Source organism: Daphnia pulex, chromosome 9, assembly GCF_021134715.1.
Source record: "Daphnia pulex isolate KAP4 chromosome 9, ASM2113471v1".
Classification (NCBI taxonomy): Eukaryota; Metazoa; Arthropoda; class Branchiopoda; order Diplostraca; family Daphniidae; genus Daphnia; species Daphnia pulex.
This window is the reverse complement of record NC_060025.1, coordinates 9,212,599-9,232,387: the sequence shown is the minus strand read 5'-3', so window position 1 is coordinate 9,232,387 and position 19,789 is coordinate 9,212,599. Positions and strand designations below refer to the sequence as shown.

At 44.3% G+C, this 19,789-nt stretch overlaps 3 protein-coding genes and 1 long non-coding RNA gene across 4 annotated transcripts; all 4 read left to right on the top strand.

The window, feature by feature from the left end:
- Positions 1-3,833: 3,833 nt before the first annotated feature.
- On the top strand, positions 3,834-6,610 carry LOC124202775 (zinc finger protein Noc-like). Its single transcript, XM_046599196.1, has 2 exons — positions 3,834-4,530; positions 4,680-6,610. The coding sequence occupies exons 1-2, from the start codon at positions 4,465-4,467 to the stop codon at positions 6,444-6,446; spliced, it is 1,833 nt and encodes a 610-aa protein (XP_046455152.1). The 5' UTR covers positions 3,834-4,464; the 3' UTR covers positions 6,447-6,610.
- Positions 6,611-12,319: 5,709 nt separating this feature from the next.
- On the top strand, positions 12,320-16,876 carry LOC124202774 (bromodomain and WD repeat-containing protein 3-like). The gene is made up of 7 exons (XM_046599194.1): positions 12,320-13,348; positions 13,523-13,817; positions 13,887-13,976; positions 14,046-14,399; positions 14,465-14,613; positions 14,674-15,642; positions 15,702-16,876. The coding sequence occupies exons 2-7, from the start codon at positions 13,529-13,531 to the stop codon at positions 16,668-16,670; spliced, it is 2,820 nt and encodes a 939-aa protein (XP_046455150.1). The 5' UTR covers positions 12,320-13,348; positions 13,523-13,528; the 3' UTR covers positions 16,671-16,876.
- A 237-nt stretch (positions 16,877-17,113) lies between these two features.
- LOC124202773 lies at positions 17,114-17,902 on the top strand. Its single transcript, XR_006878330.1, has 3 exons — positions 17,114-17,220; positions 17,291-17,377; positions 17,543-17,902. It is a non-coding gene; the product is annotated as an uncharacterized LOC124202773 (long non-coding RNA).
- Positions 17,903-18,097: 195 nt separating this feature from the next.
- On the top strand, positions 18,098-19,667 carry LOC124203141 (cytadherence high molecular weight protein 2-like). The gene is made up of 4 exons (XM_046599779.1): positions 18,098-18,536; positions 18,590-18,699; positions 18,763-18,876; positions 18,935-19,667. The coding sequence occupies exons 1-4, from the start codon at positions 18,227-18,229 to the stop codon at positions 19,574-19,576; spliced, it is 1,176 nt and encodes a 391-aa protein (XP_046455735.1). The 5' UTR covers positions 18,098-18,226; the 3' UTR covers positions 19,577-19,667.
- The last annotated feature ends 122 nt before the right edge of the window (positions 19,668-19,789 follow it).

Below are 19,789 nucleotides of genomic sequence, written 5' to 3'. Positions count from 1 at the left end.
CACGTACACACAAGACACACACACACGCACACACATGCAGTCAGGCAGACAATGAACGATGTCGTCGTTGATATAAACAGCTGACAGCTACCAGCCTCCTCCTCCTCCTTCTTCTTTTTCCTGGTGGTGTGTTCAGTCAACAGTCACGTCCTTGTGTAATATAAGAGAAACGCTCTGGTGGGTGGGTGGGTGGGTAGAGAAGGTCATGTGGAGCTGTCGCTTTTCATGACGTCCATTGGCTCCTCTTTTTTCTCAAAAAGAATGGGGGAACGTGGGGGACGTGCGCATCTTCTGTACGAGATAAGGAGCCGAGTGCCGACACGGGAGACGTTGATAAACTACACGGCAGCTGATGGCTGACTGGCTGGGTGTACTCGAACGGGAGCAGCATAGCGCATTGATTTATGAAAGTCGAATGGAGAAGAAGAGGAACGACGTAATGACTTTCTTTTTGTACTTGACGTGTCATGTGTCTCTTATCGAAATTTTTATTATTATTATTTATTCAAGTTGAATTTTTAGAAATGGCGCAATGTCGTAATTCACGTTGTTTTCGGTTGTTTCGCGACTAGCTCGTGATTTATTTGACGGGCCCTGCGGTTTTTCTTTAACTTTTTTTCTTTTTTTACGGGTTGTTGGGTGGGTGGGTTGGATTTGATGGATGGAGTTGGGCCATTGTGTTTGGGGGGGCATGAAAACTGAGCGGACACGAAACTGGCAAGACAAGACACAAGATGGATGACTGCCGAGTGTTAAAAATAGTTGGTAAGGAGTAAGGAGAAATGCAGAAATTATTGATCTGGAAAAGACAATTTCCAAGTGGCAGGTTCTTTCTTTTCTTTTTTCTTTTTTTTGGGGTTGTCGTGAGTTGACACATCCATCTTTGTCAGCGACTTGTTGTTTTTCCTCCCATTTGATATCGCGTGTGCTCCTTTTGTCGACTGCGACAGTTGCAGCAGCAGCAGCAGCGCCATATCAGAAAGTTGAGAATTTTGTTATTTTCCCCTTTTTATTTTTCTCTCTTTCCATTTTCATTTTCTTCTGACCGGTTTTTTGATAGAACCCGGGTGATGGATGGGCACGAGCACAACTGACGGGCATCGATCCATATTCTTCTTCGTCTTTCCAACTTTTTATTTTTCTTTTTTCTTTTTCTCTGTTCGATTTCTGGTTGTTGTTGTTGGGTAATTGCTTGAATTTCCCCCTCATTTGCATGTGGCTATAGTCGAGAGCCGTGGATCAATGTCGGTCGGCTGGCCCGGAATTTGTTATTCACGACGTGTCTCTCTTATACCAACATTTGACTCTTTTTGTGCTGCTGCTGCTGCTACCGCTGGGCCAATGGGAAAAAGAAAAGAACTTGTCGATCGATTGATGTTGATCACCAGATATCACATCCAGCGGGGGGACTATGCGGAGGGACGACGTTGATGACAGGCAGCAGTGCCATCCATCCATCCATCCTGTCGCCCGTCTCTTCTTCTTCTTCTTCTGTGTGTCCTGCGCTGTTTGGGGGAATGATGAAACAGACAAGTCTTGCTCACACACAAAGATGGATCGACCCTTTTCTTTTCCTTTTTCTCCTATTCGGTCGTCACGGAATTCCATCACCATCCATCAACCCCCGGAAGAGAAAATCTCTCGTTTCTTGTTTCGCCGCGTTTATTTTTCAAATTTTTTCTCTAAAATGTTGATCGGCGCAAAATGTCGTTGGCGAATCAATGGGCGATGATTATTGGCGTGATTTGCTCCACCCACAACTCAGAATAAAAAGAAGAAGAAACGGCCGAGGCATTAACCTGTCAGCACCGGCCATGATTTATCGACGAAAAAAGAAAGAAGAATTATTATTAAAGAGCAGCAGCAAAAGAAGAAGAAGGTGGAAATCGACGACGGCTTAATAACAGGAGTGTGTCAGGTCCAAGGCAGTCATTAACCTTGATGGCCTGCCCCTTTTCTTCTTCTTTCCTATAGCTGCTGGGCACATGACAAACGACGCGAGCGCAAAAGAAACAGACGGGCCAGCAGCCCAGTCCGCCCTTTTATTTCCCCCCACCCTTTGGAGTGAAGTAGAGAGACAGGCCGATCCATCACTTTGGGTCGTCGAGGCCGCCGCCAGCAACGACCCGAATGATGTACGACCGACCGACTGACTGTAGAGAGAGAGGAAATAGACATCGGGTGGTTGCCGGGCTACAAATAAGACGGATGGATCCGCACTAAAGGCGAAATTCTTCTTCTTCTTTTTTTATTATTTTTTTTGCGATCCATCAAATGTTTTTTACTTTTTGTGTGTGTGAACCCGCAATGATCAAATTGTGTGTGCGGTGTGTTGAGCGTTGGAAAAATAATGGCCCGGTTGGTGTTGTTGACCTTGTTTTTTTTTTATTATTTTGAATTTGGCGCCGTTTCAAACTGCCGAAAAAATAAATAATCAACTCACAGAGATGAGAGGTGTCGTGCCAAGAAGAAGAAGAAGAAGAGACACACATGTGGTGAACGTCCGTTCGTTCATCGTGAAAAAGAAAAAGAAAAAAAGACAAGTGGATGATGACGCCTTTTGTGCTGGCTCATCGCTCCTCCGACTCACTTGACGTGAAGATGACGGATGAGTTTGTACTCCAACAACAGCAACAGCAGCAACAACCTTGTGGGAGCCATTGGGCCCGAGTGTCTGACAATGTCGACAGCCAATCAGTCGCGCGTCATTTCACGTCGTTCCCCCAAGTAAAAGAAGAAGAAGAAAGTTGGGCGCAAAGTGGAACAGACTCACTTTACTCGGCGTCAGCAACTTCAAAAACAACCAGAAAAGAAAAAGAAGTTTCTTATATATTTCTCTTTTCTTTTCCCGTGCGGACGGCCGCGCCCAGGGGACGGCCATGTGCGCTCGCCGATGGGGGGAGAGATGCATTAACGACGTGGCGATGGAAAGACATCAGAGCCGCCGCCTCGGCGGTAGCGGATGTGTGTGACGTCACACACAACCAACAGAGTCGATAGAGTCAAAGAAGTTGCCGACACTTTTTTTTTTTTTTGCTCCTGTTTATTTTTTCCGCCCCCCCTGCCCATCAGCAGAGATAAGAGGAGGACAGAAATGACACACCAGAAGCTCCTGCTCCTGCTCCTGTCGATCCTTGTACACTACACAATGTGTACATTCTAGTAGTCAAAGAGAGAGGTACGATGTTGAGCACGAAAGATATGAGGAGAGAGAGACGCCTTAGTTTCTTTCGAGTGCGTGACGTGACGGGTGGAAGAAGAAAAAACAGGGACAGCAGCAGTAGACGATCCATCATTCCGGCGGCGGCCAGTCGATTCATCATTCCGGCGGACTTGTTGCCCCCGTCGCCTCAAGGTGCCGTGCCCGTCTCGTCCTACGTTACAATTTGCAGGCGATATGGCTCTCTCCTTCTCTCTTTATTCTAACCACCCAACAACAACAGCAACAACAACAACAACAACAACCCGAAACATGTTATCAAGGAAAGTATAGCGGCACGGCAGCACCAGAAGAGAAGAAAAACCATCAGTCATGGCCGGTTTGACATTCGGTCGTGTCTTTCTAGATGCCAGTCTGGCAGCTCCTTTTGATGATCCCCTCCTCTTGCTGGATGGAGCTGACGATCCAGGCGGAAGGATCGGCCGGACATGATGAATGATGAAGGGGTCGGGAGCCCAGCAGCAGCTCATTCTTCTTCTTGACTCGTTCGCTCATTTTTCTTGACTGCCGCCCTCCCATTCTCTTTTTATTTTATTTTTTCGCCCACAGTTTCTTCTTCTTTGCTGGCCAACAACTTTTCTTTTTTATTTAGTGGGTGGGTGGAAGGGATTCCGGTGATGGATGGACACACTGTGTTGTGTTTGATCCAACAGAGTGTTAATGATGGCCGTCGTCCTGGTAGAGCCAAACTAAAAACGGTGAACAGTCGAGCGGATGTGTATCAGCTGATGCGGCCCATTAGCTCATCCATCTCGGGTGTAATGAGCAGCTGACACACACACACGGCCAGCCAGCCATTCCCCCCTCTACTCTACTCCGCTTCCACACCAGACATGGAAGGTAAAGGCAATCACGGCGATGGCGGCGGCAGCGGCTTGTCATCAATCGAATGGTTGGGAAAAGAAAAGTGCATTGGGGACCTCCCTCCTCAATAATAACCATAAAAATCATCAAAATCAAAAGAAAAAAGAGAAAAGAAAGAAAAGTAGGAGGAAGACTAAACAGTAGCCGCCGCCGCCAATGCGCCACCACGACTGGCAGTCTCAGCAACTTGTGACGAGGGCAGACAACAGACAAACTCAGTCGGCTCCTGAGCTTCGTCCCTGCTGGACGTGTACGTGTTCTCCCCACCACCAACCCCTTTGACTCTCTCCCAATAAAAGTGTCAATTGATATTTTTAAAAAATTACAATTTGGAAAGAAATAAGAAATAAGAAAAGTGTGCGATATCCCATCAGCAGATAATGCTTACATCCAACGGCAATCCGTATTTGCGACCGGAATATCTCAACCCGCCACCACCCACCACGGTATATGACATTTTCACGTGATTCTACTCCAAACTCACATGACCCCCGTCTAGATCAATCCAGTTTCTTCTTTTTTCTTTCCATTTTATTACGGGGCTTGGCATTTTTCTGACATTTTTTTATTTTACTTTTTCGGACGGATCATCCAGATGGATTCGAAGAAAAGTCCGTTGGCTCTGCTGGCCCAGACTTGCAGTCAAATCGGAGCAGATCCTCCGGCCGTCAAAACGTCGTCGTCGTCGTCCACTTTATCGTCCAGCGGAACAACAACAACAACACAACCAACAACAACGGAACGCAAGAAAAGTGAAAGCAAAAGCAGTCCAGTCTTGTCCGTCGACAACAACAACCGATCCAGCGATCCGGCAGTCATCACTCCAACAACGACTAAAAACAAAAAGAACAACAACAACAACAACGAAAACAACAACCGACTGACGCCAACGGATCGCCGATCGAAAAGCACTTCACCTAAAAACCCCAATCGATCCAGCGGCGGTGGGCCAGCAGCAGCAGCAGCGGCGGGCCAGAATTTATCGTCTGCTGGTCTCCCGATGGATCACCAATCACCGACGACAACGACGGCGGCCAGTGTGTCAACAGGATTGATGAGTCACCTCCTCCTACACCCGTCACAACAACAACAACATCCTGGCGTTTCTTCCATCCATCCATCGTCTCACCACCACCACCTAATGATGGCGGCAGCACTAGCCGGATCACCCGATTCATCTTCTTCTTCTTCCGTCGCTGCCTTGTCCCTTGCCAACAGTTACAAATCCCTGATGGCCGCCGCCGCCGGAATGGGCGGCAGTGGACCCTACGGAGCCCCTTATCCGCCTCCTCCGCATTCATCTCCTTACGCAGGAGGAGGAGGTGGGGGTTACGGTCCACCTCATCATCCGTCAGCCATGGATTTCGGCGCCTACGCCAGTGCCTTGAATGCCGCCAAATCTTCCTCTTCCGTCGCCGCCGGACACAATCCTTTTATCCCCACATCCACCGCTGCTGCTATGATGAGCGGCTACTTGGCCGGCCATCCGGCCGCCGCTTATTCCGCCGCTCTCCAGCAAGCCATGCAACAACAACAATATGGCAACGCTGCAATCAATCGCGCCGGATCCAAATCTGATCCAAATCCTCCGTGTCGTGATCCTTACTGCACCGGATGCCCAGCCAACAACAACAACAATTCCGGACCACCACCACCTTCGTCGACAGGAGTTCACATGGTGTGCACGGCCGGATGCGGTTTGGGCGTCCAATGCGACCACCTTAAAGTCCCGATTTCTGCCCAGCACTTGATGATGTCGTCGTCCAGTCCCGGCCCGTCTTCGCCGCACAACAACCGGCCATACGTTTGCAATTGGATCGTGGGTGACAATTATTGCGGCAAAAGGTTCGGCTCATCCGACGATCTCCTCCAGCACCTCCGCACGCACACGAATCTCTCGGCGGCCAATTCATCGGACGGTCCAGTGAGCGCGGCAGCTTTCGCTCATCCATCGGCCCATCCATCATCGATGATGCGGGCAGCCTATCCGACTCCGCCCCTTAGTCCATTGTCAGCCGCACGTTATCATCCGTACGGCAAAAGCAATCCGGCCACCACACAACAACAACAACAACAACCGAGTAGTCCTTTCCCGTTCCATCCTCACCATCATCCGGGAATGGCGGCCGCCATGGCGCAGGCTATGGCCGCCTCCGCCGGACCTTACGGCCCACCTCCATCGACGGCATCACTTTTCCAGCATTTGAATCCGGCCCTTGCCCCTTACTACTCTCACCTGTCACTTTTCGCCCATCAGCAGCAACAGCAGGCGGCCAATCAGCCGTCAGGGTCTAGACAGCAGCAGGGTGTAGTCCTTCCGTCTGCGGGTCCCGCACCTCCAGGAGGAGCAGCACCGCCTTAATACAAAACTGGAACTATTTTGGTTCAGACTCCAAGTGTACAGCCAATTTGAGTGCGTGTCGAGTGATTCGGCCATTTTGTTTTGTTTTGTAAAAATAGTTTTGACTTTCTCTCCCGTTTGACATCCGTACCAATAAAATAATCAGGAAAATTCAAAAGGAAAAATTGATTTTTTAATAATTTTTCTTATCTTAACGGTGGGGGTGAAAGATGTATACGTAGAGAACGGGCGGATGCCTGGGGCAGTCATCATCATCATTTTTGTGCTGTGTGTATGCAGATGATGATGATGATGATGACGATGGTGATGTGTAATAAACGGCCGGAAAAGGGCGGTCCTTGTTTTTTGACGGCTGGCGGCCATGCCCGGCCATCTTCGCTCAATTTTCCCCACCGACAACCTGTGATCACCGCACATACAAACACACACAGGCGGGGTAGCAGGTGAGCGGCGTGCTGTGTGTGTGTGTGATGGATCGTTTCTTCTTTTTCCCAGTTGCTTTTGCCACAGTCTACTATTAGCAGCAGACGAAGAAGAAAGAGAGTTGCGCTCCAACCTGATGATTATAACCGGCCACTAATTAGGGAGAGAGACGGCCAAAAAAACTGGAGCTAGCTAGCTTTCCATCCATCCATTCCTTCCCCACACACAGATAGATAGACGGGCGATATTTTCACTTTTTGATGTCGTTCACGCTTCTTTTCTTTTTCTCACCTTTAATTTTTTTTTTCTTGGGGAGTATTTCTCAGACCAAAAGAGAATTGATCATCGTCCGGCTGATAATATCAGCCGCGGCCAGACTAAATAATAATAATAATACATACTACTATAAGGTGATATATATTTCTCGTCTGATGTATGTGGCGATTGCATGTTGACTCGTACTCACATCATCACATTTTTTCGTCCGTTCGTTCAGTGGAAAACAACAACCACACGACGTATATAATAATTCAAGTGCGCACATGATAACAATTTGGTTATATCGACCGCAAGTTTCTTTTTCCCCGAATAAATTGGGAACGAGCACCCAAAACACCAACTTCTTTTTTTTTTCTTTTAGTTATCCAAATAACTAATAAGAGTTGAGCGTGAATTCGTTCAATGGAAAGTTAATTTTCAGTCGCGTGTGTCGGGTGTATTTATTTATTTTTTAAAAAAGGACCATTAATAATAATATTTTTTGAACCAGACTGTGGGTTTTTATATAAAATGGACCTTGGAATAAATAAAACAGAAGCTGAAAACTGGCAAATAACGCAAGGGCGGGTGTAATCCTCGTTGTTCATTATTATTCACGGCCTTTTATAGACGCATATCCCGCGTTATATGTATAAATCATTGGGGATGTGTATTTTGTCTGGCGCGAATCTTGTATATATCAAAGTTGATTCGAAGCGAATTGAAATTGCACAACAACTTATATGGATCGTGGTGGTGGTGGTGTTGTTTGGTTCTCGGACATTGTGGGCCAAGCGGGAGTGATGGTGAAGGGGGATGGATGTATCATTAAAATGATTATATATGGAGACGCTGGCTGCTGCTGCTGCTGCTGTATATATTTAAGGACAACTGGAAAAGAGGAGCCCAGGAGCCGAGGAGCCGAGGCCAGCCCCACGCTCTTCTATATATATTTATTACATCTACCTGTATATTATTATGATGATGATTATTGTAGGCTATTGCTGCCTGCGCCGAGCTACACACATGTATAGTTGGTATGGCTGTATATTGCTGCCGTGTATATTTTACCACACGAAAGGAGAAGAAGAACGGGGGAATATAATCTAACGACGGCCCATTTCGTGTCCCGCCCCTTTCTAGTTTTAATGGTGATGATTTTCAATCATCCATTTCTCTCCCCCACCACTATCCATCCATCCATCCATCCATCGTTGATTGCTGTACATGCGTCCCTTCTTATCCCGGGGCGTTTTTTTTACGGGTATAAAATACACGGCAGCGAAAAAGTCGTTCTTCTTCCACAGCAGAAAAAAACATATCCATCAAAACACAGCCACACATCCAGTAGTAGTAGTTGCTGTAGTTGTTGTTGTTGTTGTTGTAGGAGTGTGTATAAAGGCAGGCGAAACGGCAATCATCTCCCCCCAACTACCAAACAGCCTTAGTAGTAGTAGTAGTAGAGAGTTGTACATCATCATCAAAGCGACGGCCGGGGTCTATATGTTAAGGGCGACGCCAGGCGTCTACTAGCTATATCCAAACCCATCCATCATCCGGCCGGAATCTTTTTCGACTCTCACACGCACATGCTCTCCCCCCTCCTTCCACCTAAATAAAAAGAATCAAAATGAAATTGCACATTTCCCAATCAGCCCAAAAATGGGAATAGTCTCTCCGATACAATTAAACTTTGTAGAAACGAACATGTAACCCGAAAAAAATTTTATAAATTCGGGTTGAATTATCTGTGCCGGGAGATCGGCGGGAGAGTGAATAAATGAGCCGGTCAAACATCTCATCACAGACAGGTCCCGTTTTCTTTTTTCGGGTTTTTAATGAGCTCAAACAAAAAAAAAGATTTTGACGATTCAATTCACGTCTCTCTCTCGTCTGCTGCTCGCAACTGTGTCCTCTGTTGTGTGTCGTAACTTTTTTTTTCTTTTTCTCATTCCGTCGGGATAAAATAAACGAGGCGAGTCATCACGCAATCAGCCACCCACCGTCTCTACTCTGCCCCGCTTGTGTATGTGTACACCTTTATATGGACGACGAGAGGGGGGTAGAGAAATGTCGGCGCGTGATCAATCACCTGCCAGAGGGTTTAGGAAAAAAAGAAGGAAAACTTTTGACTTTGATTGACACACGAGCGACGGACGCGCGACGGGCAATTGAATTCCGCCCGTCTGCTGCTGCTCGATATTTGGCGAAAGAAAGATGACGTGACCAAACTGATCCAGCAGCAGTAGTAGACCTAGTAGAGACTTGTTTAAGGACCGGTTTGCCCGGTAGCCCGGTAAAAGAAAAAATCACGAAATAAATTCACGATAGAGAAAATAAAGAAAGAGGGGTGTGGAATTTAACTGGAAAGTTTTAAAAAAGGAAGAGGAGGAGAATAATGGGACAGGTCCATCCATGGGAGTCCAGAAGCAGAGCCGGGCAGCATGTGCACCTGACAGCCGACCATATGTCTTTCAATCACACGACATTTATCTTCTCTCTTCTCTCCTGCATGTCTTGTCTGTACTGTGAGATGCTATAAGGGCTGGCGCGCTGTCTGTTTGCCTTTTGGTCATGTCCAGCCAAAAAGTCAAGTGGGGCCGGCCCTTTCTCTCTCTTGTCCAGTTGCCGACGACTAGAGAGCGGGCGGCAGCGACTTGTTATCATTTTCTTCTTATTTTTTTTTGGATAAGGAGGATGGCGCGTGTCCTGTGTGTGTCTCTCCCGCGCGCCTGGACATCAATCCACACACACACACTGGACGGGAAATTTTATTCAAACTCATTAATCTCGCGCGCGCAGCAGGGGGGGACTCGTGTCTCGTTTGATATGCCCCCCAGCGCAACACATCAACTTGGACGAAATGTCCGTAACATTTCGTGACGCTTTTTTCTCTTTTCTCCCATCAATTAAAAAATAAAAGTAAAATGAAATCATTTCAAAAAAAGACACACTGGAAATTCTCTGCGCTAAAATTAAAAACGGGTTTTTTTATTTTACACGCGAGTCTCCATGACAACTTAATAACAATGGACGGGCGCGTTTGTTTATTATTATTATAACGGAGGCAGCAGCAGCAGAAGGAGATTTTGGGTTGCGCCGTGGTGGTGATGATGAATGGGCCCCCGACGTCATTTTGGAACTGGGGATGAAGCGCGCCAAATTTGAATTACGAATTTGTAATAAGTTTTCAGATTCTACCGCCCGTAACTAAGGCTTTGACGTGGCACGACACTAAAAAGACGCGATGGATGGATTTGTATATGCTGCTGGCCCCACTGTCGTGATGGCGCGTATACACATTAAAAACGGGTGGTTGGGTAGGAGCTAGGAGCTATAGGAGGGGTGGATGTAGCTTTATCATTTTGCGGGTTGTGTGTACACGCTGTGGATGCGAGTTAAAGCCCCTTTGGGTGAATTATGGGCCATTTATTTCTGGTAAAAAGAAAGAAAGAAGAAGAAGACGTGTCGGTTGCTATACGCTGTGTGGCGGTTCTTATAAGGGCGGCTCGTTCGTTTTTCCAACAAGGAGCAGCCAAAGAGAAGAGAGAAAATATTTATAAAAATGTAGAAGAGAGGGGAGTGAATAGCTAGTAGCCTATAGTGCTGGTGGTGGTAGACTAGTGTACATGTGGGATAATATAGGAGAGAGCCATTTATCTTTTAGCTCGGTCGAGCCGACACCACCCCACCATTTCTCCCTTTTCTTTATCGCTGCCATATCATAAATCAAAGAACCTTTTTTCTTTCTTTTTCTTTTGTGTACTACTGCTGGGCTGGCCTGGCTGGCCTGGCTGGCCCCTCTTGCACTACACATCAACTTGACTGGAAAACCTTTTCTTGATATTTATAATGAAATGACCTTTACTCGGTCATTGATCATTTCACGTCGAGCTCAATCGATTTTGGGTTGCCAGCCCTTCATCTCTCTCTCACCTGTTCCCCAGCCAAAACTACTTTGTACATTGTGTTGTTGTTCTGTGTGTAAGGGGCCATAGATTATAAGAAAGGAACGGAAAAACGTTTAAATGCATCCCGCTGACTTGTCAACAATAAACCAGCAACCCCCCGCCTATGGGCCCCTCCATCCATCTTCACTCGAGCTGCAGCTAGCAGCTTCAATAGATGTACACGTGTTTTCTCTCTCTTTTTAGAAGAGAGAGAGTTGCTGGCCTGCTGCTGGGTTGACATTTGTAGAGCCACTTTTGATTGATGGCACGGGAGTCGGTCTATCCCAATGACATGATAACGTCAATCGCGACCCCGTTTTTATATTTCCATCAAAGAAATTCCTTTGTATTGATGGGGGGAGACCTGAGACCTGATGGGCCTGGGCCGGTTTTAAAATATTGACGAGCGACGGGACGTCATCGTTCATCCGTCAGTGCTGCTGCTGCTGCTGATCATGTTCGCCGCCCATCCAACAGAATAATAATAAGAGAACTCGTCTGATTACGTCTTATAAATAATGTAAGACAGAGCAGAGAGCTGAGCTGAGCTGAGCGGTGAGCTGTGTGTGTCTATATATCGATGGCAGCTGGTTTTTAATGAGCCAGATTTACGACTTTGTCTTGTTGGAAAGCCATGGGAGAGAGTTGTTGGCTCTCTCTACTCGCCGCCACGCAGGAGAATTTATAATACACAAGGAGCAGCAGCAGGAGCGTGTGGCGCGTCGAGATGTATTTATATACATCATCATATCTATAATATACATCTATACTCACATATAGACAACCAACAGTAGATGAGAGATAATATACACAAGAGTCTCTCTCGATCCACCACGGGGTCATTTGTTACGTCTTCATTTCGCCTGGCCAACTCCATCCATCCATCTTTTATTATTATTATTTTCACATTTTTTCGTTCCAGGGGAATTCCCAATTTTTTCTTCGCCTTTGGTCCAACGCCAACAACAAATTCCCGTCGAAAAAATTTTGAAATTTTTCTTTTTCTTTCGGGGGGCTGTTTGTAACTTTTGAGCTAAGGAAATAACACAGCAGCAGCAGGAGCAGCAGCACACATGTTTGCGGGAGGATAAACTGATAGATAGCCCGACGACGTGTGTGTGTATACAGAGCGCATTGGCTTCAAACGATGCCGACTGCCATTAAAAAAGTGCCTTGTTGTATTTTATATGGCCGCGTCAGTGCTGCTGCTGCTGTTGCTCCTGCCTTTTTCTGTGTGTGTATATACTGTAGCAGACCTTCTTCTTCGCCGCTCCTTTTTAAGGGCATGCCATAACTTCTTCTTCTTCTTATTTTTTGGAAAGGTTCAAGTGGAACGCCGAGTCTCATTTTTTATTTATTATTGGACGTCGCTCAATAACATATCACGGCGGGAGGCAGAGGATATGTGTCCAACATTTCTTGGCCGCGAATTATATATATTGACTCTTTCTCCAGATTTACTATTGAGCCTTTTATCACGTGAACCTTTTTACGTAACACAACGTTTTTTTTTTCTTCTCTAATGACGGGGTTTTTCGTTACATTTATTATTACACGAATATTCGTTTCGCCTTCTTTGTCTGCTGCAATGCCGCACGACCGGTAGTTTTTTTCTTTTTGGAATATAAAAGGAGGGGAGGTCGGTTCTTCTTTTTTTATGGGCAACAAAAGTTTTTTTTTCTTTTTCTTTTTTTAAATTTCCCGCAGTTAAAAACAAAACAGACGATCGTCTCTTCAACGACTCTGGAGAGGTGAGCAGCAATTTTTATGTCCGCTATTTCCTTTCGGTACCGTGTGTTCATAAAAACAAACGGCATGACTGTTGCTGCTTCGAAATGATGACAATCTCACGGTATTTAAAAAGAAAAGAGGAATGTTTTTTTCAGTTTTTCTCTCTTATTTATTTGAAAGAAATGAGTATGTAATGTAGACTAGAGCGCTACTGCTTCGTTTCTATACTCCGACAATTATCTCTACACATTATTTTTCTTTACAGCAAAAAGATTTTGTTTTACGATGCAATTGTTGTGTGTGGCATAATACACACATCAGAGAGGGCTAATAATAATATTCCCGATGAAATTTCATCGAAAAATTGTGCACGTCAACGCCATCTAGGAACATTTGTCAAAATCGACCGCTAGATGTCGTCTCGTGTAAATATTGCAGCCAACATGACACGTGTACAAATTTAAAAAAAGCTGTGATTTGGCAAATTCAATCTCGAGATTGGGGCCTAATTGGATACCTTCGTCATACTGTTAATAACAGGTAATGTTTTATCGACTAAACGACTAGTTTATCAGTTATCCAGTGATTTAGAAAACAAATTAAGTTCAAAGTCTTAATTCTGTAAACAAAAATGTCTGCATTCGGCTTAGGCGACTGCTAGAAACATATTGATTTCTCTTAATCACGTCTAAATTTCTCATTTGTTTCAAATAGTTAACGATGACAAATGAGTGTTGCATCCCACATTGCAAAAACACACTAAAGAGTAATCCGGAAAAGTACACATTGTTTTGGGTCCCCAAGGATAATCACCAGCGTAAGAAATGGGAAAACATCTTGCCAAGGAAAGGCCCTTTGAAGCAGACACACAGAGTTTGCGCTTTGCACTTCCAAGAACATGACATAATCAAAGGTAAAACAATCGTCATCAATGGGAAAAAAGATTTCTACCAGTATCATCCACTGCAATGGAGACTGAGACAAGGGGCCCTTCCAAAAATATTCCCAGGTTAACAAAGCAGTGTGTCAACTGGCCAAATATTGCTACTTCGTAACACATGTTTTTCTTTTCCAATAGCCTCCATCTTTGACGGCATTTCCCAACGTTCGCCTCGAAGCTATGCAAGTCCCCAACAACAAAAATCGCCCCACACACCTGCATCTACCGGTAAACAAAATATTTTTTGTCCTCCATTTATTTTATTCCGTCGAATAATTTCGTTTCACATTTTACTAGGTCGCAGGTCGACTAGATCCATGACCGACGAAGACTTTGCCTCCAATCGTGCCAAAGTTTATTCGTATGATTTCGAGAGCGACAGGGCCAGTGAAATGTGCGACGACATCGAATTGGACCATTCCTCATCTTCATCAGATTATTCCGACTGGACGGTCGAGAGTTCAGAGAGAATGTGGACACCCATCCCGGCTAAACGTGCTCGAATTAGAATATCAAATCCCGTGACGTTGAACAGCGGTTTATATCTGCCCGCCGAAGCGTTGCGTCCGTCCGATCTCTTGACTTCGGTACACTCACGCATAACTCCTTTCCAACCCCAAATGGGCGACGAAGTCATTTACTTTAGACAAGGTAACTTTTTGCATTGTTTATCATTCATTGTCAGTTTATTCACCTGTATTTGTTATCTGTTACAGGTCATGAACTTTACGTGGATGCGGTTAATCAGCACAAACATTCCGACCTGCATCTGCGTTCGCTTCCTTGGCTGAATGAGCAGGAGTTGGTGAAAATAATCGGAATCAAGTACGATATTAAACCACCAAACAGACTTTTCTGCTTGAAGGTAAAAAATTGAATGTCTAGAATCTGTGGATAATAATGATAATATTCCTAATTATATTAGCTTCGCCTTACGCCCGATACCGAATCCGGTCTAGAAACAAAGTCGGGAGTCTTGAATGGCGGATCGTTTACCGTCAAGTACCACAACGTCGACGGAGTTCCCGATTTCTTGGTTCTCAAACAGTTTTACGATTGGGCTATTCGGCGTGACTGGCAGCCCGGTGAACGATTCCGCAGCTACAGGAATGACTCGTGGCGGGAAGGACAGATTGAGATGCGGGAACCTTTCAGCACGCACTGCCCAAATTCCTTGTTTCTCTGCTACCGCATCAGATGGGAAAATGGCGAAATGGAACGCCTGAGTCCCTGGGATTTGCACGAAACCACGAAGAAGCCAAGAGGGCGGCCTAGGTCCGTCAACAAAGTCAACATGCCAGGATCGATCGACTGCCCCGACAGCGCCTCATACAAACCTCAGATCGTGGACTGGCCACCAGTAGGTGACATGGACTTTGAGTGCGACCGCATCTCGTCCGGAATCAGCAAAATCATGAACCTGACGGCTGCCAAACCTTTCACTGCGCCCGTCAACCTTGAGGCCTACCCGCTTTACGTATTTGTAGTTAAATATCCGCCGATGGATCTGTCGACGGTGAAGGCGAGACTGGACAACCGATTTTATCGGCGCCTGGCCGCCGTCCAGTACGACGTCCGCACCATCTGCTCCAATGCCTACAAATTCAACGAACCAAAGTCGGACATTGTCCGGAACGCGTCCATCATCTCTGACCTGTGTCTCGAAGTCATCCGCAACCGCGATTCCACCGACGCCATCACTTCCGTCTACCAACAGCTCGTCGAAAAGTACAAAAGTCAAAACGATGAAGTAATCCTGGAAAACCCTGTCACATCCGTCGCTAAAGAATGCGATCAACCTGCTCCTCCCACTCCTCGTTCCGCCAGTCGACTCAACTCGCCTCACTCACAGCCTACAGAAGAAATCAACGGAGTCGTTACGGCTAAATCAAAGGTTAGTATACGTGTCAATTTAGTCAAAGAAAGAAAATTAATTTGTCTTTTCTGTTCCAGGAGAAGAAAATTTCTACCCCGAGACCGTACGGAAATGCAACGCCCAGCTCCAACGAGAGAAGCCAGTCGACTGCACCACTCACCGCGACTGCTGCAATGGATTGTGCCAATAAATCCGATAATACGGTGGCGATTTATCCCAAAAATTCTTGCGCTTGTGCCATCGATGTCCTTTTGGAAGATAAAATCCAACATCTGAATGAGAAGGAGCAGTTGGAAGTTGACATCGAAAATCGTTTCCGTACGCTGGTGACGACCATCGAGTCTGAATTGGTCAAAGAACGGAATTTGCTATCGGAGCAGAAGCAGAAAATCGCCGCCCTTCGTGTCGCCATGTCTCAGCAAACTCGCGACGAGACGTGCAGACCGGCGGACAGTCAATGGCCGGAGATATTGAAATTGACGCGTTTAGCCGAAGAAAGAGAAAAAGTTCACAGTCCACTTGTTCTGGTCGAAAACAAGAAATTGACACAGGAAATGGCCTTTTTGGAACAGCAAATAGTGGTCAAGAAACTTCAAGTGGAACTGAATTTAATGGACGCCAAAGAGAACCCGCAACAGTTTCGTGCCATTGAAAAGAAGCTGGAAGAGAGTAAACTGCAAGCCAAGCAGATGGAAAACAATCTGAAGCCAATCAGCGACGAATTACTGAGTTTAAAGCAAAGAGAAAAAGATCTCGATCGTCAAATAAGTGAGCTGAAAGCCAATTTCAACAACCTGTTGGCTACCATGGAAGTGATAGCGACTTCCATACAAAATCAAATCTCCAACATGGATACGAAAAAGAGGGACATTATTTGTAATCTCAAAGAGCGCATTCATGCCAGTAAGATGCTGGAAATGAAATTAATCAAAATTGCTTATCAAGAAGCCATAGCCGACAGCCATAAGAAAGCGGAAGAGAGGTTGAACAAATTGGACCGACTTGCCGAATCGGATCCACTTGAACTCAACGATGCCATGGGATGATTACTCAGAAATTGCCATCTCAACGTGTTCCTACCTCGACTGTATTATGCATTTTTTAGTGTTCAAAACCAGTGCAACTCATTCTTTCTTTCCAGACCCAAAAGCCCCCAAACAAAAAATAGGTGACATTTTCCCCCAATCCTTTTCCATTCTTAATGTTTTTGTTGGAAACGTTTATAATATACTCTAAAAATGTTTTACATTAATTTTCGTATTTGTTTTAATGCCAGCGTCTACAAAAGCTAAAAAGTTGAAATTTTTTCTGCTGGTTCTTTTCTTGATTGTAGAGAAAACTGTTTAGAAGGGGTAGGGTAGTAATAACCTTGGATATAATGAAAATGACATCTCCGTTTCATAATACATCACGCTGAATTTATTTCAATCATTTATGATGTCCCTGTCTGTCTGTTACTCAAGGGTAAAAATCCCAGACTTCCCACCCCTTCTGTGAGCGCCTGACAATTTCAGTTCACAGTTCACGTGAAGCTCTACTGAAAAGAAGTTCAGTCGCTTTCTGATTCGAGTCGTGCAAAGGTTCTGCTTATAAACGGTAAAATTGACAAAAGTTTATTTTCATTACTTCATTTGTTTTATCTTTTTTTTTCATTATTATTCTTAAGGTTGCAAAGAAGAAAAATGGATAAAAGTACTTCAGCTGTCCAGTCCAGTCAAGAAGCAGAGAATAAAAGTGAACCAACAACACCAAGGTTATTTTTTTTTTTAATTAGTGTTTTTAATTACTAATTAGTATCCATCTTTCCACTTGCTTAATGCATGAGGATGATGCAACTTTGCAAGAGAGAACCACAATAACTGTATTTTGTTTTTTTTTGCTCAAGATTTAAGTATTCATTTGTTTTTCTGTGTTGCAGTGAATCCTCTGGCGAGCCATCTCCCAATTTGATTGAATTGCAAGCCGAAAATGAGTCATTGAGAAAGAAACTTGCTAAGATGTCACAAATTAAATTTATATTGGCCCAAGCTCTTGACGATCTGTGTGTACTAAATTCCCGAATGATGGTAGAGCATCAATCCAGGCTTGAGGCTGTGCTGAATGACCTTCCACTGGAAGTTCTTATGGAACACTTTTCTTCAAATGGGGGTCGATCCGGTCGAAGCATGGGGACGGGGAAGGGGAGAGTTGACAGTTGAGGCAAATGAAATAGATTTGTAAAACATCCATGTTTTTGTTGGAAACGTTAAAAATATACTTTGAAAATGTTTTGCATTAATTTTTGTATTTTTTTAAATGTCCACAATAGTTGAAATTTCAAATCTTTTCTGCTGGTGCTTTTCTTCTTTCTTGTAAGAAAAGGTTGATTCAAATTTCAAATACTGCAGAAATTCCCTCTTAGATCGACCTACTCTGGATCGGGAAATGTGGAGACTATAGATGGCGTCGCTGTCTTGTCAATAGAGCAGACGATATTGTCAACTCACTCGTTGAGTCGTTGGTGGAGTGACAGTGTGTGTCCACTTTGTTAAGCCAAACATAAATAATCAATAAATCGTAAAAGTGCATTGTAAATTGTTGCTTTCTACGTAAATAGCATAAAATGGGTCGTAGCTGTGATATCATTGGATGCACAAATTCAAATTACAAGACGGAAAAATTAAGCTATCACAGTTTACCATCAAATGAACTTTTGAGAGGAAAATGGCTAGAGGCCATTAGTGCAAATGGAGGATTTCGGCAGTCTAAAACGAGAAAGAAAGCGCACAACTGCGATAACACATATATTTGTGGGGAACATTTTTCAGAAGACTGCTACATTCCGACATCAAAGCAGAAACATCTAAAACCTACCGCTGTCCCAACATTCCCTCCAACAAAGAAACCAAAGTGTATAGAAAACAACAGTTCAGGTTAGAATATTTTTTAAAGTTGTTGTAAACAACTAACTGACTTTTAATTACAGATGATGCTACAGAAGGTTATGTTCACAAGAGTGAAAGCCCATTTCAAGGGACACCTGAAACATCTGGAGATGAATCACCACCCAAAACTAAGCGAGCTTCTAAATCAAAGGTAAAACGCTAAACAATTAAGCAGGTTCAAATTCCTCTTTTCATATGTTGAATGACATTTTAGAAAAAGAAAGCTGCAGAAAAATCCAGGAAGAAAAAATCTCCAGTTCTGTCAGATATTGTGATAACAAATATTATTGATCAATATAGAGAGACTGTTTCTCATGGTGAAGAAGAGGTAATAGATTGATTCTCTGAATAGGATTTCACAAGTTTACAATTTTGTATATTTTTAGTTTACCATCAGATGTACTTCTTCTCAAAATTCATCGGTTGACGGAGAGGAATCTGTGGGCACCCTCAAGCAATTGGAGAGAGATATCAAAAATGGCTTCCGGACATTGGAAATGCTTGACAGTTATTTGCAGCGAATATTTAAGGATAAGCAAGAACTTGAGCTTGGAGAATCCTTGACGCATTTGACGGTGCAAAAGGAAGAAACTCAACAGCAGCTGATCCATAGAAAAGAAGAAAAATTGACAAAAGAAATGGCTTGGACAGAAGAACAAAAGTCTGTCTATGAACTCCAACAGAATTTGCTCAGCGACGATAAAAACACGGAGCACTTTAGAGAAATGGAAAAAATCTTGTCCGAAAGGGAAGAAGAAATCAAACAGTTGAGAAATTTGACCAATGACGAGATATTCGTCCTGGAGGAGAAAGTAAAAGATCTTGACCGACGAATCTCTGAATTCCAAGACAATCGCTCGACTAAACTGGAAGAACTACTCAACCAAGAATCGACTTTGCAGATAAAAAAGAAGGATCTCATTGAAGATCTCAAGCAAAAAGTCGAAGAGTCAAAAGTGCTTGAAATTAAGTTAATCCAAAATAAAGCTGCAGAAAGATTTAATAAATTAGATCGGTACACTTCTTAGTGTTCAGACTTTAGGCGGGAAGTATTTGAAAATGTGGGTCCAAATATATGTACTGATACATATTCAACTAAATACACAGATTTTTAAATGATGTTGATGAAAATCCACACGTTTTTGTGTTTTTTAGTTCTTTTTTAAAAAATATGTCATAAAAATTTATCCAGAAATTATCGTTCACCTACAGATGGCGTTGAATGATGTCAACAGGACCAC